This window comes from Lampris incognitus, chromosome 6 (genome assembly GCF_029633865.1).
Source record: "Lampris incognitus isolate fLamInc1 chromosome 6, fLamInc1.hap2, whole genome shotgun sequence".
Lineage (NCBI taxonomy): Eukaryota > Metazoa > Chordata > Actinopteri > Lampriformes > Lampridae > Lampris > Lampris incognitus.
In genome coordinates, this window is record NC_079216.1 from 12608338 (window position 1) to 12634717 (window position 26380).

The window sequence follows — 26380 nt, forward strand, 5'->3', positions numbered from 1 at the left end:
ATTTGCACTTTCAAATGATAGAAATACAACCACAGGCAAACAATGTGCTGTGAGAAACCCAAAGGGAGCTACAAACAACGTTCTACCTTTTAAAAAAGACAAGAAAAAAAGACAGCTGATTTGCTGAATTGCACAGCAAAGCAAAATGAAATTAAAATCCAAAAATTACAAACAAACTAAATAAATACATAATTTGTATTTCTGTGACTTTGAATAAATTCAAATATGTAATATTCATTAAATATGAATTGTGAGAATAGGGGATGGAAGGGTGTATGTTCATTCATTGACACAAATTTGAACAACTGGCAAACAAACTTTATTTGCACACAATTGAGTATGAAGATCTGCAGACAATCAGATCATGTTATTAAGGAATCTGTGATGCAACAGAGGGGTGCTCACAGAAAGAAAAAAATAATGTATTCATATTTCTCTCCAATCTACTCTCTCTCTCTCTCTCTCTCTCTCGCTCTCCGTCTCAAAACAGGACCCCACCCCCCCACCCACCATTACCAACTCCATCACAAACACCCCATTCCTGTGGTTCTCAGCTGTAGGAATGGCAGTGTGACCATGTTGCCATAACAACGGATGTTGCAAAATATCTCTGCAACCCTGGAACTACCATCCAAGACAGAAGAAAGACTAGAGACATGCACAGAAAAGAAACTAGAGTAAGGAGGGCTCTGAAGAAAGACAGAGCCATTCCTACTGTTTACCCATTTTTATAAGACAAAAGCCCTTAATATCATGAAAAAAATTAAGACGATGGGCGTCCGGGTAGCATAGCGGTCTATTCCGTTGCCTACGAACATGGGGATCGCTGGTTCGAATCCCCGTGTTACCTCCGGTTTGGTCGGACGTCCCTACTGACACAATTGGCCATGTCTGTGGGTGGGAAGCCGGATGTGGGTATGTGTCCTGGTCACTGCATTAGCGCCTCCTCTGGTCAGTCGGGGCGCCTGTTCGGGGGGAAGGGAGAACTGGGGGGAACAGCGTGATCCTCCCACATGCTGCGTCCCCCTGGTGAAACTCCTCAGTGTCAGGTGAAAAGAAGCGGCTGGCGACTCCACATGTATCGGAGGAGGCATGTGATAGTCTGCCGTAGTCTGTCGTCTGGGGTGGAGCAGCGACCGGAACAACTCAGAAGAGTGGGTAATTGGCCAAGTACAATTGGGGAGGGGAAAAAAGGGAAAAAAATAAATTTAAGACGACAGCATGTTAAAATGGCAAACTCAAAGATTTCAACAATCCATTAGATTACCATGTTTCACTCGTACTGCGTCTTTCTGGTTGGTCCACCAGAGAGGAAGTTCCAACTTAACTTTTCTATTGGGCAAATCCCCGCTAGCTAGCTAAATGTCCATTACAACCTTATGTTAATAAACTATTTTTGTTGGCCAAAGTACAGCTTCCGTCTTGATAACTGAAGTGAAGCGTGTCAGTTCCAGTCATGGTTCATATGAACAGTTTACAATTTTAGGGGACAGACCAACACCATTTTAAATGCAAATGCTTTCAGAAGCAAAAGCTGTCATGAACTGAAAGTGATCTGAATCATTGTTTTACCATGGTAGGTGATAGACAGTAACAAAATTGACATTTGTTGAAAGAAAAAGTTGAGATCACCAGTTTAAAGGCAGGTTGAAGGAGAGGGGGGTGTAACTTGGAGGTGGGGGTGGGTTACGGCCATCTGGAAACATCAAACGTAGCGAGAGCCTAATGCTCTGCTAAAAATCAAGCTTACATTGATCCTTTGAATTTACAATGTAAGAGTTCAGTGAGGTTACTGAAACCAATGCAATATGTAGAGAGAAGATTGTCAGGGTGATAGAGGAGAAACGGAGCAGAGAATACCATTCCTGTTGATAATCTGTTGGTGTGCCTGAGAGCACCTGCAATGCAGCACATGAATGCTTAGTGCCAGTAACATGCCGTGAGATCTAAGGCCAGGTAGGCAGTCACAGACCAGGACGCACACACCACACACCAATGAGTATTTCTAAGAGAATCCTCCAAAATCAAGATCATAAAATATCATTACCAAACTACCAATTTACTCCATAAATGTCCCCATTAAGACACTCTCCCAATAGGCTACATTTCATTACCCTGAAGTGCATTGTTTGTGTAAGAGAGATAAACAGGCGGAGAAAAAGAGCAACAGCTCTAGTGAGGTGAGAGAGAAAGAGCGAGAACAAAAAATGTCACAACAAATAGGCTTATGCACAATAGTCTGCATATTTTGAATACATGGATTCCAATTCACTTGTAACACAAGATTGCGGCCCCGCAAAGTCAGGCATTGGTCTTCAGGCATTGGACACTTTTCTTCAAACAAAACCCCTGAAAAGTGTTGTAGCTGCTATAGGGGTGTCATGTGAGCCGGCTAGAACTTGCTGGACATACGAAGGAGCAGGAGCAGGTGTGTGAAAGCACCACGAATGTATAAGTGCAGCACTGGCATAGCACAGTGATGTTTAAAGGCAGCGTTACTATCTGCCTTTTTACGTAAATATCAAACTATGTGGGAACTGACTGCGCATGCGCGAACACATATCCTTGCGATAATATGACATGCAAAGGCAGAGCAGAGCCGTGCCTTCTGTGCCTCCTACAGGAAAGGCAGCGCAAGGCTGAATGGCTTGTAAAGCCTATGTCTGGCCAAAAGGTAGCGACGCGGAGTCATTTTTATTAGACTATGAAAAGCACCAAATGCTGCTACATTCAAAACTACTATAGTAAGGTATCTGAAATCGAAAAATAAACCTAACATTGAGAGGAATACTTCCATTTTTGCTAATAGCGTCGGGTAGGCAGTGCCTACCCTGCTTATCACTGCTGAAATGTTCCCCGACACAGCCTAGCAGGTCACAGAACAAGCGGGGCAACGTGACAAAGACAGCACTATCAGACGAAATTATGAAACACTTACACTACCGTTCAAAAGTTTGGGATCACCCAAACAATTTCGTGTTTTCCATGAAAAGTCACACTTATTCACCACCATATGTTGTGAAATGAATAGAAAATAGAGTCAAGACATTGACAAGGTTAGAAATAATGATTTGTATTTGAAATAAGATTTTTTTTACATCAAACTTTGCTTTCGTCAAAGAATCCTCCATTTGCAGCAATTACAGCATTGCAGACCTTTGGCATTCTAGCTGTTAATTTGTTGAGGTAATCTGGAGAAATTGCACCCCACGCTTCCAGAAGCAGCTCCCACAAGTTGGATTGGTTGGATGGGCACTTCTTTGAGCAGATTGAGTTTCTGGAGCATCACATTTGTGGGGTCAATTAAACGCTCAAAATGGCCAGAAAAAGAGAACTTTCATCTGAAACTCGACAGTCTATTCTTGTTCTTAGAAATGAAGGCTATTCCATGCGAGAAATTGCTAAGAAATTGAAGATTTCCTACACCGGTGTGTACTACTCCCTTCAGAGGACAGCACAAACAGGCTCTAACAGGTACTATTTAATGAAGATGCCAGTTGGGGACCTGTGAGGCGTCTGTTTCTCAAACTAGAGACTCTAATGTACTTATCTTCTTGCTCAGTTGTGCAACGCGGCCTCCCACTTCTTTTTCTACTCTGGTTAGAGCCTGTTTGTGCTGTCCTCTGAAGGGAGTAGTACACACCGGTGTAGGAAATCTTCAATTTCTTAGCAATTTCTCGCATGGAATAGCCTTCATTTCTAAGAACAAGAATAGACTGTCGAGTTTCAGATGAAAGTTCTCTTTTTCTGGCCATTTTGAGCGTTTAATTGACCCCACAAATGTGATGCTCCAGAAACTCAATCTGCTCAAAGAAGTGCCCATCCAACCAATCCAACTTGTGGGAGCTGCTTCTGGAAGCGTGGGGTGCAATTTCTCCAGATTACCTCAACAAATTAACAGCTAGAATGCCAAAGGTCTGCAATGCTGTAATTGCTGCAAATGGAGGATTCTTTGACGAAAGCAAAGTTTGATGTAAAAAAAATCTTATTTCAAATACAAATCATTATTTCTAACCTTGTCAATGTCTTGACTCTATTTTCTATTCATTTCACAACATATGGTGGTGAATAAGTGTGACTTTTCATGGAAAACACAAAATTGTTTGGGTGATCCCAAACTTTTGAACGGTAGTGTACATGCGTGAATAATTAGCTGTTCGGTATTTCTTGATCGGCCAATAGCTGAAAAATGCTGAAAAATTCAGTGCATCCCAAACAGAAAAAGAGAACAAACAAGCGAGACAGGGAGAGCTAGCAAGTGAAACACTTGAAGATGGAGAAAAGGAAGGAGTGCTATTCATAGACTGAGATGTGCGAATAAGTTCAGAGAAAAAAGGCACAACAGTCCAAGAGCACAATACCACTCTGAAAGACAAGATCACACAGCCCGCCCAGAGAGATGGGTTGAAGTTGATGAAGACATCACAGAAGTGCTCGAGAGACAACGGTTATGCTGCCAAAATGAGTAAACCCCAACGGTTGACAAACACAAAAAAATAGAACTGAAATTGGGAAGAGGAGATTATTTTAAATGCTCTTGTATTCTTTAGGAAGTACACTATTTCGCTACCTTTTCTCCCTGGCTCTTACTTCCCCTAGTTCATGTTCCTCTCGGGTCACATAAATATTTTGATCATGACTTCTGTATCTTTATTGTCAAGGTACCGTTGCCCTGACCTTGGCCCGCCTTCCATTTGTTGCTTGGAAATGTTGGTCATCTAGTAACTCAATTTGTATGATCTGATCCTAGCTGAGTGGTGACCTCTTTATTCCCTTTACACAAGAGTGTCAGCTAAATCCACAGAATATGAAAATGTAAACAGCGAATGCGCCTCCATAACCCAGCATCCAGACAGGTATAAGACAAATGGGAGGCGGTACATCAGAGAGAGGGAGAGCTCTGTTTCTCGCACTGAAACAACCCCATGGTGTAGCTGGAAGGAGGAGGGAGAAAGATCATAAGCCACAACAACAACAACAAACGTTATTTATATAGCACATTTCATACATGGGCAACACAATGTGCTTTGAATAAAATGACAATACAATCGTAACAATTTCAAAACTTCAGATGTAGAAAATAAATGTGTAAATCATCAGTTAGTGCAGTGCAGGAATCAGATCAGAATATACAAATATCAAAATATACAAAACACACACACACACACACACACACCACAAACTCAGCCATATGCTGTTGTAAAAAGTAAGGTTTTTAACCTGCTTTTAAAAGTGTCCAGTGTGGGGGGCCTCTCTCGGGTCCTCAGGCAGGGTGTTTCATCTACTTGGGGTGTAAATACAAAAGGCAGCTCCCCTGCTTTAGAGTTAGTATGAGGGGTGTTTAAAAGACCATTGCCTTAGGACCTGAGAGTTCTTGCTGGTTTGTATCTAATCAGCATGTCTTTTATATACTGAGGTGTAAGGCCATTTAGAGCTTTGTATACAAGCAACAGCATTTTAAAATCGATTCTAGTTTTGATGGGGAGCCAATGCAGAGATGTAAGAACAGGTGTAATGTGTTCATACTTTTTAGTTCCAGTGAGAACACGCGCTGCCGCATTTTGTATTAACTATAGTTGCCACAACTGATTGTGGGAGGCTGGTGAATAGTCCATTACAGTAGTCTAGTCTACTTGTTATAAATGCATGGATTAATTTTTCACAGTCTAATTTTTATAGAAAGCCCCTTACTTTTGAAATGTTTTTAAGATGGTAAAAAGCTGATCTTGTAAGCTGATTGATATGGCTCTTAAAATTTAGATCGCTGTCTATGATTACACCCAGACTTCCAGCTTTGCTTTTGCACTCCAGAGACAGACCTGAGATGAGCTGCACTTCTCTGTCTCTGAGTCTTTCCATCAAAGATGAGTATTTCTGTCTTGTCTTTGTTCAGTTGTAATAGGTTCTCTCTGACATCCACAGATTAATATCATCAATACAATGAGTTAGGGAATGTATGGGATCTAGGTCATCAGGAGATAGGGATGTGTACAGTTGTGAATCATCTGCATAATTATGGTAATGTATTTTGTGTTTCTGTATGACATGTGTGAGTGGGAGCATACAGAGATTAAATAGTAATGGTCCCAGAATCGAAGCTTGGGGTACCCCACACATAATGCCCACTTTATCTGAGGCAAAGTCTCCAATGGTCACAAAGAACTGCCTGTCCTGAAGGTAGGGCCTAACCAGTTCAGAACCGGGCCAGAGAGCCCGACCCATTTTTTTAATTTTTCAAGTAAAATGTCATGACCAACAGTGCTGAATATGGCACTGAGATCCAGGAGCACAAGAACAGATAATTTATCAGAATCTGTGTTCACATGCGGATCGTTCACAACTTTGATAAGTGCTTTTTGTGCTATGGCGAGATCGAAAACCTAATTGATAAATGGCTAGAGGGTTGTTTGATCTTAAATAGTTAAGAATAAACTGTTTTTTCCAGCTATATTGCTGAGGAAGAGTAAATTGGAGGTGGGCCTATAGTTGGCAATAACTGTCGCATCAAGGTTGCTCTTCTTCAGAAGTGGTTTAAGGACAGCTGTTTTAAGCGCTGCAGGAAATAAACCTGACTGCAGAGAGCAGTTAATAATTTCTAATATATAAGGTGATAAAATTAAAAACAATTTTAAAAAATGTGGTAGGGAGAGGATCCAAGCAGCAGGTGGAAGACCTGAGCTGCCCAACAATATTGTCTAGTTTTCTTAAGGTCTAGAGGGTGAAAGTGAGGCATGGCGCTAGTGATATTTCTGGACAACTGGAGAGTAAGTTAGTTTCTGGATCTTAAGTCACTAATGTTCTGTCTAATGGCAATAAATTTGCTTTTGAAGAATGTTGCGAATTGCGCACATTTTTCAGTGGACAGCATCTCTGATGGGGTTGGAGATGGTGGATTAATAAATCGATCAATAGTAGAGAAAAGCACTTCACTATTGTTAATATTTTCATTAATGATGTTAGAGAAAAAAGACTGTCTGGCCTGTTTAATTTCTTTGTTGTACTTATCCAGTCTATTCTTGTAGATTTCATGGTGAACCTGAAGTTTAGTCTTTCTCCACTGTCCTTCTGCCTGGTGACACTCTCCCTTAAACTGCTAACAACCTTCCTCATCAGCAAAACCAGGATTGTACAGAAGTTCAGTGCCTCATCAAGTCAGCAATGCTGTTTTGTATCAGGGGAGGTCACTTAGAAAACTGGCCAGAGTCATAAAAGGTCATCAGAGGGATTTGAGAAAGACATGTCACTGAGGTTATCATGTGGGCTTCTCCAATCACAGATGTTTGGATAAATAAGACCTCCAAAAAATTCAACAGGAATCTGTGGTGTCTCAACCCCAGTAAAATGTAACTGTTCTTGTACATGGTTGTCACTCCAAGAATACTAGTAGCAATAAGACTGTAACAATCAGTCTGAAGGAGGATGTATGTAGGTACACATGAACTGGTCCACACCCATCAGGAGCTGATGTGAACTCTCACAATTTAGTACACAGCTACTCACAATAACACCATGATGTATAGTAGGATTAGCATTGGTTTGTCACAGCAAGAGAGTTATGGGTTCAATCCCAGTGTATGTGAGGTTTGTGTGAGTTTGTGTTCATCTCCAGAAACTCCAGTTTCCTATCCTCAAAAAATCAACCCAAAAATGTCCCTTTGCTCTTTGTGATCTGGCAAGGCTAGAGGGGCATTTGTTTGTGTTTGGGACATCGCCAATGAGCATAGTCCCAAATTAATTTACACGTGATTGGATCAGCTTTTAATCAGTCAGAGCTGTAAACCCCATGATGTAGAACAGGAGCACCACATTTCCACATGTGCTGGTCTGTTGGCAGTAAACACCACTGCCACTAGCATGTCAGTTTGTATAGCTATTTCTTATGTCTGCACACAATTCTTGCAGTCTTTGTAAATGCCTTTGATAAAACTAATTACATAACAGGATCAATGCTAACCTCTCCTCTCACTGCCATTGTTGTCATTTTCAAAATACAGTACTGCTTGTTGTCATCATCTAAACCGCTCCTTATAGTTCACTGGGTGGCCCAGTGTCCAGCTGCCAGGCTCAATCAATTCTAAATGGATGCTTTCCAGATGACATCTTGCATAGTTTGTGAAATATAGGCTAGCTTTGTAAGGTGAGGGGTTTCTAGGGGTGTAAGGAAATATCGATAAGCTTAAGTATCGCGATATGTTTTGTGATACTGTATTAATTCTAAAAACACCATTGATTTTTAATTAATATTTTACATGCAAAGATCTGTGGCAGACAGTGGTTCACTTTGTGTTGTGTGTAAACATCCGACCATTAGATAACAGTGTTGTAATCTATTTTGTGTTGTGTGTAAACATCCGACCATTAGATAGCAGTGCTGTAATCTATCTTCAGCCATTTGACACTTCCACGCTAACCTAACAACATAAACTGGGACAGGAAGTGAAGTAAACACAAAGAACACAGGCCAATGACATCACAATAGATTGCCTTGCTAACAGTATTGCAATATATCACAATATATTGAATTGTAACCCCTGTACTGTGATATGGATCATGTTGTCAGATTCTTGCCAATACACAGCCCTAGTGATTTCCTCCACATAGCCCAAGAACTATGCATGCGAGATGGACTGGGAAAGTCAAAGGTATCAAGTTAGTGTAAGTGATTATGTTTCTGTGCATTGGCCTTGTGATGGACTCGTGAGCCGCCAAAGGTGTCTCCCAAATTATGCCGTCTCCAGCCACTTTTAGTCTTAAAAGACAAACGTGTGAAAAGGATGCATGGATAGAAATATATGTTTCCATTGGTTTCGGGGCTCTAAAAATACCTTGGTGCCATGAGGAAAAGAAAAAAAAAAACAGTGGTGTCTCTCATATTTTGGATCATTTTTTACATCAATGCTTTCTAATAATATTTTAGCAAGGGACCATTTTAGTTGCACCTCCATAATGGCCAGCTGTAGAGAATAGGGCTCAGTGTTGGACCTGGAAGGTTTGACAGCAAAATACAACAATCATGTAACAGCTGCACTATGATTAACACGCCTGCCTACTAGGAGATCATTTAAGTGAAAACCACAGTTCTCTGATTTCAAATCACCTCGTTCAATAAAAAAAAGGAAAGTAAATTGTATCAGTGTTCAGCCAATGGACAGCTTACTCAGACTAATGTGTCAGATTCCTCATAAATCACCTTCATCAGTCATCACTATAAAAAAGTTTCCTTATTACTACATGTGATAATTAGTTTTCACACATGGAATACAGCAACCCCAAGATTTAGCGTAGCAACTGCAAAGCAACCCCAATAATTTTGTTACTCATTCATTATCCCAACCGGGTAATAAAAGTATAAGTTATTCAAGAACTATTTTATTCTTTTGGTAATATATTGTACATTTTTAATTACAAACACAAATGAAAAAAAAAACCTCTAAATGCAGTCTTCTCTCAAAAAAAGTGGCGCTACTCGCGTTTCGCGAGAATGAGTCAGAGGTCATGAACTTGCTCTCTCAAGCAAAGTGTAAATAACCAAACAAAGGCACAACCTACCCTAAACCATTATTCTTTCCTTCAGTTACAGCAACATTCTCAATCTTTTTACCCCCAAGGCCCTGCTGCGACCAGTGGGGGGGTTATTTTTATCACCGAATCCTCCTCCTCGAAACTGTAATCCTCGCAGAGGATCTCCCTCTCGCTCTCGCTCTCGCTATCTGACGTTTTTTTTGTAAATAACAAGTGACAAGCGGTACCGAGACCCACCCACCCAGGGAGACAGTAGCCAATAGCTTTGAATTCATAAAACCACACCTATTTTCGGTTATGATTCAAACTCCCAATGTTAAAAAATGTGTTCAGAAAGGGCATGTCAGTCTCTCTTCAAGTGATATTATTTGGTTGAACATTTGGCATTTATGCTTATAGTAACAGTAAGTGTTGTGTTGGTAATGAAAACAGGCATGCTCATCAACACTATTTATAGTATTCCGATGGAATTTGTGTGAGAGATTATCATGTTGGTAATAGGCTACGTTTAATATTCATGTTATGTCTTGAACATTCACATTACTTGCTCAGCATATGACAGTCAAATGTTGGCGCTCACGTGCTGTTGTTTCTAGTATAAATGAATGACTTCGTAAGTCACTTTGAATAAAAGTGCAGTTAGCTCATTATATTCACTTTGTACATTGGTATTAGGTTTTAATAAAAGTGCATAATTCTGTCTAATGGAACCGACACCCCGCATCTCTGTTCTGCATATGCCTGCTCATCAAAACTTTGCTATGCATTCCAAAAGAGCGGTTGTCGTGATGGGCATGATTTGGATTGTGATATTAAAGATAACATGTTAAACAGAACACAACGCGTGATATTGTCGCACCAAGTACAGACATAAGCTTTTACAAGGGAGCCGTTGTTTGAATAGAGGAGACATTGCTATTAAATAGATTTTATTAATGTTTAGATATTTTAAATAAAATGTCCACACTCTTTTATAAATGTTTAATCATGTAACTAACTGTATTGCTTGCAGAAAGCTTAAAGGCTTGATAGATTTCAAAGCTTCGTTAAACGCTATGCCACGGTCAAGATGATTATTCAAAATCTTTAATCCAAATTAAAGTCAAATGTCAGTAATTTAAAAAAAATGCTAAACAGAGAATGAATTATTTAATAAAAACGAATAAATATACTGGTATTACAAACCAGTTTGCCATCTCTGCTGCCCCCGCCCCCTGATGATCTCGAGTAGCCACACTGGACGATATGAAAATAGAGACGATCACCCAACCCTAACACCTGAGGCAACCCCACACAATGATATAGCAACTGCTAAGCCACTGCAATGAAATATTCCTGGCGCTGCCCATGGAGCTGGCCCATCAAAGCCCGTGTAATGTGTCAGCAAGGCTGTCATGAAGGAGTTTTAGGCTGCGTTCACACTCAATCCGGCAAATGCTGAAAAAGGCCAGTCTTCCCATTCATTTAAATGAGGATAGTGCGTTTAGGCTGCGGCAGTACGTACTGCAGGGAGTTCAGCAAAAAAAAAAAAAAAAAACACAACAGACATCTGGAAAGAAGCAGAACCAGAATCAACATTTGCTGGAATGCAACCCGACATCACGCTGCAGAGGCCAAGCTGGCGATCAGACCAAAGACACTGGGACGTGGGCGTCTTCGGTCTGATCGCCATGGGCCAATGTGACATGATCATTGTGGTGGCCCATTGTGATGAGCCATGTAGTGACATGCCGACACTTCTGCACAGCCCTGTGGGAAGGTGCCAGATTGCCAGATTCAGTGTGAATCCAGCCTACCTGTCTGACAGCTGCCAGGACCAGGCATACAGTGTTAGTGTTCCAGTTTCTATGGGAACAAGGGCATCTACCCCAGCCCCACCCGCCAATCCCAAACATCAACCTCACACACTAATGTACTCGACTTTTACACATGTACCAACCTTTCTGCAAATCACTGATATTTTAATTTTATCTCCATCTACTCTTTATCCACTGTCTTTGAGGAGGTTGCCTGTGGATTTTTCATTCAATGAATGAGACACATTATTCACAGTTTGGCAGATATCAAGGGGTGTTCTAGTTCTGCTTCTAAAGGACAATCCATTCCAATGGACACATTGTAGGCGGCTGAAGAGGGTCACCAACATCTAATGAACAGTCCCCCAAACCTTACAAAGGTGATTTAGAAAGGCTGACCTAAGTGGAGATTTACCTGCAGGCAACAACCAAATACTTGAATACTGAAAGTGTTTGTTACCTATTAGTAAATTATATTTAAGTAGTCTCTAACTTAGCTAAATTTTTTATTCCCCATGAAAATGACCTTCAGTATGAACACTTGTTGATCAACAGCCTCCATTCAAGCCCAAAAGAGTTTTTAAATACCACCAACAGATTTTAATTAACTCCATTTGTAAAATTACAAGAGCTCAGGAGCTCTTACAGGGCTCCAAGCACACTATATATATATATATATATATATATATATATATATATATATATATATATATATATATTGCTCTGCCTTCCATAGTCTACACCAGCGTTTCCCAAACCTCTACTGGAGGACCAGTTTGTTGTTAAGCAGCTTCAGGAGGTCATAACGAGTTTATCGATGTATTCTTTACATACACAATATGTGCAATGTTCAATATACTGCAATCATATAACCATAAATACTTAAATGTCCTGTCTTCTTTTATTTATTTTGTTTTCCTTTTTTATCCAACTGACATACGTGTCATACATACGTACATACATCTAGACAAACGTACATACATGATGACATACCCATGGAGGCATGGAGATGTTTAGGAGAAATGGCAGTGGAGTTTTTAAACTAGATTGTTCAACACAATCTTAGAAAGCGAGAGGATGCCTGAGGAGTGGAGAAGAAGCATACAGGTACCGATTTTCAAGAATAAGGGCAATGTGCAGAACTGTAGCAACTACAGAGGTACAAAGTTGATTAAGAGGAGAGGTGATGATTAGCGAGCAGCAGTATGGTTTCATGCCACGGAAGAGCACTACAGATGCAATGTTTGCTTTGAGAATGTTGACGGAGAAGTATAGAGAAGGCCAGAAGGAGTTACATTGTGTCTTTGGAGATTTAGAGAAAACATATGACAGGGTGCCGAGAGAGGAGGTGTGGTATTGTATGAAGAAGTCGGGAGCTGCAGAGAAGTATGTAGGAACGGTGCAGGATATGTATGAGGGAAGTGTGACAATGGTAAGGTGTGCAGTTGGAATGATAGATGGGTTCAAGTTGGAGTTGGGATTACACCAAGGATCGGCTCTGAGCCCTTTCTTGTTTGCAATGGTGATGGACAGATTGACAGAAGAGATCAGGCAGGAGTTTCCATGGACTATGATGTTTGCGGATGATATTGTGGTCTGTAGCGAGAGTAGGGAGCAGGTTGAGGAGAGCCTGGAGAGGTGGAGGTATGCACTGGAGAGAAGAGGAATGAAAGTCAGTAGGAGCAAGACGGACTACATATGCGTGAATGAGAGGGAGGACAGTGGAATGGTGAGGACGCAAGGAGTAGTGGTGATGAAGGAATATGACTTTAAATACTTGGGATCAACTGTCCAAAGTAACGGGGAGTGCACAAGAGTGTGCAGGCAGGGTGCAGTGGGTGGAAAAGAGTGTCAGGAGTAATTTGCGACAGAAGGGTACCAGCAAAAGTTAAAGTGAAGGTTTACAAGATGGTAGTGAGACCAGCTACGTTATATGGTTTTGAGACAGTGTCACTGATGAAAAGACAGGAGGCGGAGCTGGAGGTGGCAACGTTGAAGATGCTAAGATGTTCATTGGGAGTGATGAAGAAGTACAGGATTAGGAATGAGTATATTAGAGGGCCAGCTCAAGGTGGACGGTTTGGAGAAAATGCAAGAGAGGCAAGTTGAGATGGTTTGGACATGTGTGGAGGAGAGATGCTGGGTATATTGGGAGAAGGATGCTGAATATGGAGCTGCCAGGGAAGAGGAAAAGAGGAAGGTCAAAGAGGAGGTTTATGGATGTGGTGAGAGAGGACATGCAGGCGGCTGCTGTGACAGAGGAAGATGCAGAGGACAAGAAGAGATGGAAACGGATGATCCGCTGTGGTGACCCCTAACGGGAGCAGCCGAAAGTAGTAGTAGTAGCAGTATTAGATTCAACTATGTGAAAACAGTTGTTTCCTGCTTATAATTATATGTCCTGCATTATAATTGTTATCCTCTTTCAGTGTTGTATTCTGTAAATTGTGTAAACACAACATCCACTGCACGTTGTCCGTCTTGCAGGAGAGATCCCCTCTCTGTTGCTCTCCCTGAGATTTCTTCCTATTTTTTCTCCCCATTAGGGAGTTGTTCCTTATCCAATGTGAGGGTCTAAGGACAGGATGTTGTGTTGCTGTAAAGCCCCTTGAGGAAAATTTGTAATTTGGGATACTGGGCTATGCAAATAAAATTGACGTGACTTGACTTGACTTGACTTGAGGCTCACAGTCCCTATCTCCCACCACCACTTTGGCCAGCCAGTGTAGTCAGGTCTGCACCTTCTTTTGCTTGCAGACAAACAGCACTTCATACTGGGCTCTGGGTGAAACTACTCAAGTGAGGGACCCTCAGTGCTGATCTTCACCATGTCTTCCAGTGTCGTAACACTTAGGGAACTGTGCACTTTGACTTGATTCTATTCTGTGCTGAGAATCATCCTCTTTTGCACTGAGCTGCAGATATGGGAAGTACCAGCATCATTTCAAATAAGTGAAACATTTTCTTAAAATCTGCGCAGAATGATTCCTTCCTTAGCGCCACTTTCCATAACTCAGTGTATGTCTTATCCATGAACTGACCTTTCCCTAATGTTTTCAGCATTCTCCATTCCCTTTGGACAGCTGTAACATCACATCCACTGTTTGTCAAGAGCTCTCTGTACCAATTCACTAATGTGCCAGTCTGCCCCTTGCCATAGATAACAACATCTTCTGGCCATGCATAATGACAGAATGTGCCCCTATTCCCCCTGTTGCACCCCTGTTAAAACTTGCACCATCCGCTCCAAAAGCACTCATTTTGTGTACCCACCAGTTCGGGATTGGGTGGATCTGCATTTTCAAGCAGCGACTTAATAGTATTTAGGGTTCCTTCTGCGTGACTGCGATCAAGTTTAGCTAACCCTACTAGACGGGTCACAGCTGTTCCCATCAGATAAGTGCCTCCAGTATACAATAACATTGTCTTTTCCTGACACATCTCTCCCACAATTATAACAGAGAAGTAATTTGCCTTTAAAGGCTCCTCCAGCACACTGCTTTTCAATTCATCTGCAACGCAGCCTACAAACTCTGCACATGCTGTATCATTATCATATGTCTTTGACACATCCATGCCATCCTTCTTCATCAATATAATCTGAGAGCTAAACTTTGTGAATGGTATTTCTTCCACTGCAATCATGTAGGCTGCACTGAATTTTATTTACAATTCCCTCATCTCTTTCTGCGACTTTATCATTAGTACGTTGCACTGCTTTCACTATTGGGGTGGCCTGAGGGGCAGACTGAGCAATGACAAAATCCCTGGCGTTCTTATGGTTTTTACTGTCACCATGCTTCTTTACGGTTTCCTTTTTAAAATGACTCGAACCAGTAATGAATGAACTCTGTTTTACCAGCAATCTCTTGTCCTACTTGAGCACAAAATGTGCAGTACTTTTCCCCTTGTCATAACGTAACCAGGTGAACTCTTGTAGCCAAGCTGATTTAAACTGTCTTGTAGGGATGGGAGCCATAGGGACGGGAGAGGAAGACTCCACTCACTGCGCTTGGTTATCATCATCTGTAAAGGACTGCACACCAATTGAATCGGGCTGGGATGACTCAAATGTCACATGAGAACTTTCACCGGTCAGTTGGTCTCAACATCGCCGGTATCTGATGTAGAGGAGGCTGGGTTTGGACGGGCAGGGAATGAGAAAAAGTCTATTTTTCATTTGCACATTTCATTTTCTTGCTTGCTGGCTAAAAGTTGGCTACATCTAACTTCTAAATTCAAACGCCATTGAACTACATTAAACACCGTTCATAAAGTTAACACTTCAAATTTTTAACCTAATAAACGTGACGTTAAACTATATTCAACCACTGTCCTTGTTCATCTGTACAGCCGACGCTTCAGCCACTGCAGGACAGGAGCGCAGACAAGTATATGTTTTGAAAACTGTACAGGAGTTCACGCGATAGGTCAGGTAGACGCAGGCGCGACAGGAGATGAGGGTTCAAGACACAAACAAAACGTATGGCTGTTTTTTTTTTTACTTGTGGGTGGCCACTGGTGACTGGCAGAAAAAAATGGGCGCAAAATTAAAAAGTCGCATTGGCGACCATTTTAGTCGCCATCTGGAGCCCTGTCTTATAAACTAAAAACATTTTCCCGAAAAAAACTGGACTCTCAAATCTCATAAATACAATGCTTTTTTGTGATTAAAGTATTATTTTTTTCATATCCTGCTTGATAATTAAGGCCCAATGTGTGCATCGTTGAAATCGTTTTTTGTTTTTTTGTTTTTTTATGAGCAATCAGTAAGAGAGGGATGAAGGATCAGAGCCGTACCATCCTAGCAACATTCTGGTGGAAGAAGTGCTGAGAAAAGAAAGAAAAGATTCAACAGGAGTGTTAGACTCTACTTTTCATTCAAGGGGGGTGGGGGCAGTCCACTAATCTTTATTTACACAGTGGGAGGGCAGAAAGGGAGACAGGAAAGAACGCTCTGGCAGGGTTTGATCATAGAACCCCTGGGGGGGGGGACTGATATAGTACAATTTAGCAAAAAGGGTGAGGGACAAGAATGACCCCCCCCCCCATTATCATTAAGATGACCAGTGATGGGATTAATACAAAGTCAATCAGTAGTCTCTTTCAACCTACATTTCAAGCAAAGTTCCCCATAGGACACCGTCGTAGAAATGCTAATGTTCTGGCCTAGTCAACATGTAGAGGTAGTATTAGCAATTAGCATAGTTAAACTAAATAAGAGATGGGGGCGAGGGGTCCGACAGTGACAGATAAATATTTTTGCCTTTGATATTTACAACTGTAAAGCTGTTTTGACCAAACACTATGTTCTCCAATATTAAGATCAATTAACAAATGAGTAGAATGACACGATCTCTTTTTCAAATGCATATCAATCTGGAGTTCTCCTGAACATTTGCCATGGTCATCGTTCAGTTGTGACAGCCAAGACAACTCAAATCTCAGAATGGTGGAAATCCCATTGAATGTGTTGCAAAAGAATGACTTGGCAGTAAAGCCTTGGCAAGGACTGCGGTCAGCTTCAGTCAGAGGCTTTTGTTTGCGACGCAGACGGCAGTTGGAGCACTTTCACCCTGTCTTTGCTCAAAAAGACAAGATCAACAGGAAAGGGACTGAATAAACAGGAATGGCTTGAATCAATGGGGTAAACTTTTTGGCCAAAATGCCACTAGAAAACTGGCGAGCTGCAACATCAAAGCAAGGAGAGTGAGCGGACTTAATGAGGCAGTCTAGAAGATTTTGTACAAGATTGGAAGGTAAAGTGTTCCTACATAGTATGATGGGTTTGTTAGAAAATCGAGATAGTCAAATATTGGAGACTGCTGCAGATTTAAGCATATCATCCATCCATTATCTAAACCGCTTATCCTGCTCAGGGTCCCGGGGATGCTGGAGCCTATCCCAGCAGCCATTGGGTGGCAGGTGGGGAAACACCCTGGACAGGCCTCCAGTCCATCACAGGGCCGACACACACACACACACACACACACACACACACACACACACACACACATTCACACCTAGAGACAATTTAGTACGGCTGATTCACCCGACCTACACATCACTCTAAAATCAAACAGAGAATTTCTGAGACATTTCATAATGAAAATATCCTCATTTCTTTTTCTAATGTAATTACTTAATCTACTCTTACCATACTCTTCTTGGGGAAAGCTGACAAGATAGTGAAGGTTTCTATCTTTGTCTTCTGAACATCTTAAAGTCGGGATTCAGCTCACAGAGTAAAACAAAATATTTCACCCGTACATCTTGCTCATTCCTTCTTGCTATTTGTTTTGCTGAGGGCATAACATCAGATTACATAAATGATTTTACCCATTGCAGTCCCTTCACTCGTAATGCTCACAAAAATTATGATGCTAGTGACAAAATAGAGACTACATCAATAGTGACCTCCATTAACATGTGGGACAGTTCCCAACCATCCTAAACAAAGAAGCATGTTCTTACTTGAACATCCATTTGTTGGAGCTGGTCACCAGCAGGGTCTCGTAGCTCCTCCGGGTCTTTGATGGAAGGTCGAGACTTGGTCGGGATCTCGTCGCTACATTCATTGTCAGACGTGTTGGGGGACTCAGCAAGATCCAGGAATTCATCCCGTCTCTGGCCGCGGAAGCGGATCTTGTCCAACCGCTTCAGCATGGTCAACACAGTGGTCCTGGTCTTTATTTTAACATGGCATACGGCAGTCCTGGAGTGCCAGAAGGAAGAGAAATGGAAAGAAAGAGAAATGAAATGTTTCTTCCCAGATGAGAGACGCAACTGTTTACCTTTTCTTAGTTGTAATTCATATGAAAAAAAGACTTGTGCACCCACTTCTAGAAGCTTAATTGCAATACCAGTCATTTCTGAAGATTCAATTGACTGCCTTTTTTTGGAAATACTGGGTGACATAAAATATTGTTTTCCAAAAGTTATTTTTAGAAATAAAATAATCCGCAATTGCATTTTCATTTTTAGCAATTTTCAGAAATAACAACATTGAATACCTTAAAGGAATTGGCCAGAATGTATCAAAGTCAGAAGATTAGGCTAGACACTAAAGGATACATAAGGAAAACATCAATACCATATGGAGTTGGAAATAGGCATCACAGGTCTTGTGTCACAGCAAGAATCTGCCAAACATCTGCCCACGTCTACACACAAGAAGTCACATGCTTACATTTTTACAAAAGCTGGTCCAAAGATTGGAACAAGCAATTTTCCCAGCACAGCATGCCACATATACTATATTAGCTACCACTACACCCACAAAGTGGTCAACACCATCTCGTGCAATACCATCACAGAAAAGCACCTATCATAAACTGTTAGTGGTACCTGTAAACTATATCCGATAGACACACCTTTCAAATAATCCAACCGGTCACATAAATGAGTTGGCCTTCATGCGGCGAAGGAACGTCTATAATCTCATGCTGGGAAATATTGGCTCACCCCGATAAATTCGCCTGCTCTTGTTTTGGCAATTAACCAACCATAATTTGAAGGCTGTATTTTATTTCAAACAACTGAAACTGCCAACAGTGGTAGGAAGAATTCTCAAACCAGTATGGCCCGCAAAAAATGGTTTCCTGCTTTAAGCCATCATCCTGCTATCAACAGAACCGTGTCTGCGGTTTCCCCTTATCTAGTTTCTGTTTTTCTGAGAAAGGCGTTGGAATTCACCAACAGTTAAGAAAAACAAAAAGTAAAAGCGCAGACTCTTCTTTTACCATTAAATATGTGCCTATTCACAAGTGAGTAGTGCTGCAAACCTTTGCATGAGAGGAGGCTGCAATGACATTGAAGGATGTCATCACCAAGATCAAGGTGATGATGACTTACAAACTCTCCGGCCTATCAACTTCCTACATATATGAAAATCCTTATATTTTAGCATTATTTAGACATTTTGAGGTGGGACAGGGTTAATGCTGGGGACAGACGAGAGTAAAGGGAGATCTGACAGGGCCAGGGAGAGGAAAAAGGAGGTGAGAGGGTTAATGCTTTTAGCATCAGACCTCCCCCAGCATGTTCTCTAAATTATATGTGGGCCAAAGAGTCTAATGGAGGGACCCACCAGATAGTAACCACAGCTGAAAGAGGAAAGTGGAGGATGCCAATAGTAAAAGAGTAGATGAAGGAAAAGTTGTTGGCAAAGGGGTTTAAAGAGGGCACACAGACAACGCTTCACTCAGCAAGGCTCATAGAAAGGCTGGACAAGTCACCGGATGGATGCAATTTCCCATTGAACTCAGGCATAATGGATATTAGGCTGTGCCATATCGCACTTCTTCACTGTAAGGCAGTGGAACTCAAGGCCAGGTCATGTGTATATATAGGTTTTCATTCAAACACTACACCAACCATATGATTAAAGCTGCAGTAGGTAGTATTGAACATTCCAATGCAAATCCTTTTGCCTCTCTCTCTCTCTGCTGCCTCATGTCATTCTGCTAAATCCCTCCCACCAAATGACCTTGGCATTTCTCTCCAGCCCTTTACACTCATGTACAATCAAGAAATGTCAAAGCGAGACTTGTGAAACTTGTATCGTAGTTGATAATCTATCAATGCCAAAAAAAAAATAAAAATAAAAAAAAATTTTCAGTGAATCTCTTATTTACATTAAGTTTGTTCATGTGGCACAGCCATTTTGGGTTTGTCTTGTTGATTTTTAGGGTTAGGGTTACAACCACAAGTGACCAGCAGGGCAGGCCAGATGTGAATTGATTGCGTACATGTACATCTGCATTTGTAGAACAGCCAAGAGGAACTCCCTCTCTCTGATATGACCCGTGATTGGCTAAAATCTTCCGTCCCGGGCTAGATTTTCGAAAGCCTGAATACAGAGGCAAGAGGAGGTGCAGAAGTCCAGTTTTCTCTCAGACCACTTGAATTACAATATGCTGAAAGGTTCTTATGGAATTTTTGCCCAATGACACAAAAAAAACAGCCTACCTCATCTTTAAGTAACACAATGGGTGTTATTTAAAGTGCATACTGTGCTCTGCGCATACTTCCTCCTGGATCAGCTTTCGCCTCTCCTTTCCTCGGGCTTTACTATAGCAAGGTCTTAAGTTGCTCCCGAGCCTGGCCTGACCAGTTGCCACAGTGTACATCAGGATGCTGTGCTACAACCTTGCCTCAGCCCACTCAACTGCCTCCTGCGTGTGCCACTTCCTTCCTGTTCTGGCCTCGATACCCACAGAGGACACCTTGGTGTCAGCAGAATCTCAGCAGAGCAGGACTTTTCTGGCTCGGGTGACCTTGAATTCCTCTGCAGGACTGCTGACAGGAAGCTGTATCTTGGTGTTGTGCCCATAAAGGGCAATGCTGCTTAGGCTCCACGGCAGGCCCAGCCACCTGCCCAGGGACTGGCCGATTTTTAAAAGCCCTCGCATGATGGCGATTGGGACTTCATAGATTAGCAGTGGCCCGAGGAGTCAAGGCACAATTTCATGTTGATATATCCAGGCCTTAAATTATCCAGGAAGCCCTGGCTTGTCCACTGTGGAGAACTAAGTGTTCAGGTCATCACTGGTTGCCTGGTGCGCCATTGTGTCCTCCAGATTGCTTGTGAAGATCTTACCCAGGCTCTTGACTGGCTTTTCAGTCACAGATGGAATTTGGGTGCCTCCCAAAGAGAAGCTGAACTGGTCGGTGACTCTTCCTTTCCTGAAGACCAGAGACCTGGATTTTGTGAGCTTGACGCTCATTCTTGCACATGTAATGAGCTGTTCCAAGTCCTTGAAGGAGCCACCTGCATCCAGGCACTGATGTACTTGTTACTGTTAGGTCATCCAGAACACTCAGATTGAAGGTTGTCGGGTGCCAGGTTTGGACCAGGGACCTCTGCACTCCACTTCCACAGACTTCACAAGCATATTCATGGCCAGCACAAACAGGGACACAGAAATTGTGCAGCCAGTGATGATACCCTTTTCTAGCTGATACCACACTGATGTCGAGGTCCCAGAGAACACCATCAGGCTAAAGTTGTTTTAACAGGTGAGCATGGGGTTTTGGATCTTCTCTGGGACATGGTGTCTGATCAGGGCCAATTCTACCAGCTTGGGTGGGATCGATCCATAGACATTAGCAAGGTCCAGCCGCCACACTGCCAGGTCTCCTCTGCTTTCTCACGCCTCTCTGATCAGTTGCTTACGATCTCCTCCTTAGGAATCTATACAACTTCTGCATATCTCCACTGCTGAGACACCTTTCCCCTTCTCCAGATCATTGTGTACATCTTCCAAAGGCATTCCAGAATCCTGGGGCACCTTTTGAAGACCTTGTATGGCATTCCACTTGGCCCTGGGGCTGACGATGTTCTAGCCGACTTGATGACCTCCTTGATCTCTTTCAGTGTGGCTTTATTGATGTAGAACAGGGTGCTGGGTTCGGGTAGGGATATAAGGGCTGCACAGTGGCCAAGGTCTTACTCCCTCATGCTGTCACTGTAGGTGTTGCTAATGTGGGGGTTGATCTCTTCCTCACGACATGACAGGTGACCACTGCATTTCTGCCCCAGCAGCCTCTTCGTAAAATCCATATGGATTTGCAACAAAGGCACTGCACTTACATGCCTTTTCCTTGCCCCTCTTCCTGTGTCACTCAGCGTGCCGATGGGAGATTAGCCTTTCCATGGGAGATTAGCCTTTACCATGCCTCGAAGTTCTAACAAGGCTGCCGTCTTTTCCTTACTTGCCTTCCTGTACTGGATCTTCAGTGTCCTCAGCTCTTGTCTAAGTTGGACAATCTTAACTTCTTGTCGATTTAGATTTGCAGTAGTCTTGGTGGCCGTTATTCCTTGATGCAGAGCCTCTCCAAAGCAATGCTCATTATTAAGGTGCTCATTGTCTGAAGCCTCTGGTCTGCACCACCCTTGGCTGTTGCTTCAAGGCTGTATCCACATCTTTGTCGAACTGGCGCCACTCTGACTTTGTTGGCAGCAGGCCACAAAACCTGATGATGTTCTGATGGTCTACTTTGGGATGTAGCTTGTGGTGCTTGGAGGTTCTGAGCACTGTGGGGTGTCTCCAGGCCTAGCTCCTCTGTCTCACCAGGTGCTGTATCAGGTACTTGCACTGTACGTTGCACCACTTTTTCCTTCCTCAAGCAGCCCTTTTGGGGTTCTTCACAGATATACACGTAGACATAGTATATACACCTATTACTAGATTCACCCTCTGTTTAGTCACAAACACCAAAAATACTTCAGGACGTATGATGTCTCTCCTCAGGTAAAAAGGGGAAACATTTCAAACTGAAGCGCTATTAGATCAGACAACAGAAACACAACCCACACTATACTACATAGAAGACTAGCAGGACAAAAATTTCCTCGACATAAATTGAAGTAGTCAATCACAGCTTGGCTCTTCGGTCAACGGTCGTATGTAGCGAACAATTACCTTTCAGTATATGAACAAGAGCTTCTACCAAAGAAATTGATGAATCCATAAATTATTCATGGCAGGGTGCCGATGAACTTGGGTTGGGGGGGTTCTTTCAGGCATATGGACTTTGAAACATTGGGGGCTTAGCCCGGCCCGGAAATCTTTAGATTTTCACCCAATAATTGCACCTTTTTCCAAGTTATTTCAGAGTAAAATTAATATAAGATGTGAGACACTGTGCTCTACCAAAAGGTTCTGGTCAGGTGCGTAAGCTGGCGTTCACAATATGAAATCAAAATAAACAAAATGAGTGCAATCTGAGTTCTATTTCAACTTTATTATTTTTATTTTCAGCAGCAGGAGTAAAACCCTAAGGAAAAAAAAAGAGCCTTGACACTGATGAAGCAGTCATACACTAGATTGTATGTGGCCAATTCTTTGTTTAATTTTGAAAATTGACCAAATTGACCGGTCTCATCTGTCTGTCACACTCATCTCCTCTGCTCTCTCCTCCTGTTCTCTTCTCCTCTCTCCTGTCCTGGTCATAAAAAAGGATACAATCAGCATATACCAACAAAAATCTAACCAAAGCTCTCATTTTTTGATGTGATGATTAGATCATAAACGCATGTTATTTATCAATTTATTTTACCCATAGACTTAACCAATTATTTGAACACACCAAACAATATCAGATTATACAAAAGCAAACCATTAATGTACTATTCCATCCCACAGGGACTAAATAGTTATCAATGCTCATTATTCCATATGGGCTGGCAGTCACACAACACAGCGCGACTATTGGATGCCAGCTACAGGCCAATATTCAATGCAGCAACAGAGGCACATCAATCAGCATTCTATTGCTATTTATTACTTATTGCAGTGTAATCAGTGGACTCTGCACTCTCTACGTATAATAACATCTATCTTCATGGCCTCATCCCTTCCTCTGTTGTGCTCTTGCTGGTCTCTCTCTCTCTCTCTCACATACAAAATGCACACATGCCAAGTAGTGTGAGATAGATCTGCTGCTTTAATGACACACAGAGGACCCAAAACTTGCATTTTTCAACAATGATATCATATTATTCCTGAGGGCTTTAATCCATGATCGGGATGAAAGATGAATAGATCTGGGGCTATTTTATTTATCATTCTTATTTTTGCAAAAAAGAAAAAAATTGAGATCCGGGGCTAATCATAAAACATTCAGAGCTGTAGCCTCAGACGCCCAGGCCTAACGACGCCACTGGTGGTCATTATAGGGGAAATAAATTGTACCTACCTGCCAGGCACACTCCAGCATTTGTCAAGTTACTTCCAAAAATGAATGATCAAAACACAAACAATTTGACATGAACAAAAAAAAAAATAACTCTATTGCAGTTGATTAGTCAAGGGGAAACACATCTTGCACTGTTTACAGCATTGTGGATTTGACCTTTAACCTCTTTACAGCTGGTTGGTTGCAATGTGAGTAATCCAGAAAATGGAGCTTATTGTGTTTGTGACGTCAGTGTGGGGAGGAGCATACAGCAGATTGACTAAAACATAAATTTGAACATTATTTTAAAAAGGGCCTGACCAAAAAGGCAGCATTTTGATGAACACAAATATTGCAGCTAAACAATAAATAACAATGTTATATAAGCTTTTGTAAAAAAAAAAAAAAAAAAAGTACAAGCTCCCACTCAGGACTTTGCCCTTAAAACTGCCACACACAGAAAGCCCAAACAAAGGCATAAGCTAGGTTTATCAGAATACAGTGAAAAGATCTTTTTCAAACATCCTACATCTTTTTCATACTACGGTGGGAAACGAGCTGCAGCAGTTTCACCAGTTTACAAGGTGATCCCATTTAAGTTTGGTGATGCTCTCTGTGTGCACAGTAATTCATGTTTAAGTGCCCGTACAAGCCCTGGTAGAGCCACCGGGCTGCAGTACAGGTCTGACAACATTTCACATTTTGAAAAAAAAAAAAAACTCTTTGGAGACCACAAGTCAAACGTTTCTGTAGAATGTATATTTAATTTTTCTCTTTGTTTGGGTTCCATGAAAACTTTCTACAACCTCGCTCACTTTAATAACATGCTTGGTATTCCTCATATGACCACATTCTTGTGTAGGTGACAATCTTAACTAAACTTCAGTTTTGGCATGTGGTTCTTGATCTATAACTTCTATGTTTGTGCGTCAGTGCAGAACAGTTAGCGCGTTGTGTTGGGCTCCAGTACAAATGGGTTTCAGCTCCTTCCTAGAAAACAGCCATCTAAAGCTATCTTAAACATTCCTCTGAGCGATTACATTCATGCAGAGTGAAGGGAGGTTGACAGACACTCATACAGAGACCAGAAGGAATACTCTAATCTAGCAGAATTCAATTCCATAGAACAGTGAGACGTTCACTGAGTAAATGGACACCACTTCAGCGGTGCCATCTCATCTCTGCATAACATTATCATCACACCATGAGCGACAAATTACACATGCACAAGAATCACAAACTTCATTGTCATTGCGCCAAGCAAAATGAAACTGCAGGTGTGTCAATGCACAAAACAACAGACTTATTGATACGAAGGACTTTTGCACAAGCGCACCCATGTCAAATGTTCAAACAGGCAAACAAACAATTAATACAGAAGTAAAAACATAACAATAAATAAGAAAACTACTGAACAGGCAGACAAAGAACAATCAAGACAAAATTAAAACATGACAATAGTACATCAGAAAACCAATCTCAAAAGTTATAAGTACAATCCGATCTATTTAAAACAGTGGCTATAAATAGCAATCTGGCCTATATGATAACAACATAATGAATATGGATTTCATCTATTCAGCAACAATAAATGTTTGTTTGTTTGTTTGTTTTATTAACAAAAAACAAAGGACACATTTATTATTACGTATTTATTTTTATTTTTTATTAACATATGCTACACAAACATGTAGACAATAAAAACAGTCCGTACATTCAGAGAAAACTGCATCATAGACAGAGCACGCACACAGTACAACCACAATGTGCAGTACCAGCATATGACCGCAAGGTGTCCTTCGTGCTGCACAACATACAATGGCCAAGTAAATAAGCTATAGCAGCAGCGTAATAAAGCTGAGTTACTCACATGATCTATAATAAGGAGGGCTGTGTGGACGCTGGAGTGGATGCTGTCGCTGTGGTCGAGCGTTTTGCGTTATTATATTCCCCGGTCACCTTCTTGGCCTTTTTTAGAAGTTCTCGATCGGGTGCGAATTTAAAACAGGGGTCCTTGTTGTTGACCTTGACCGTAATCACTGAGCTGAGTGTTCTGTCCATGTCAAGGCTGGCTCTGAAGTCAGTTTTGTTTTTACGGACTAGACTGAAAAGTCTCTCCTCGTCTTCACTGCTGTGAGGAATCACAAGCAACAAGCGTGCTAGTTGCGATAGGCGACCAAATCGATTAATAGAGGATCCTGTGATAGAAAAGCCCATACCACATCCATCCAATGGTACACTGCGGTGGTGCTACTACCATCTTTAGTCTCCAGCTTGATCTCTGCTTCGTTCCACACATGCTGTGGAATTTCCTCTTTTCGCAAACTTTGATAGTCCATAAATTCCTCCCACAGCTTGTCAGTGGTGCTGTCGTCCCACTG

At 41.8% G+C, this 26380-nt stretch overlaps 1 protein-coding gene across 2 annotated transcripts in view; it reads right to left on the reverse strand.

Annotated features, from left to right (window-relative positions):
* The window catches only part of LOC130114671 (GRAM domain-containing protein 4-like), a 103201-nt gene that overhangs the window by 71564 nt on the left and 5257 nt on the right, over positions 1-26380 (reverse strand). For both annotated transcript variants that reach the window (XM_056282534.1, XM_056282533.1), the window contains exon 2: positions 17793-18033. In XM_056282534.1, coding sequence (XP_056138509.1) covers positions 17793-17984 — 192 coding nt within the window. In that variant the 5' untranslated portion in view covers positions 17985-18033. The remainder of the gene's footprint in view (positions 1-17792; positions 18034-26380) is intronic.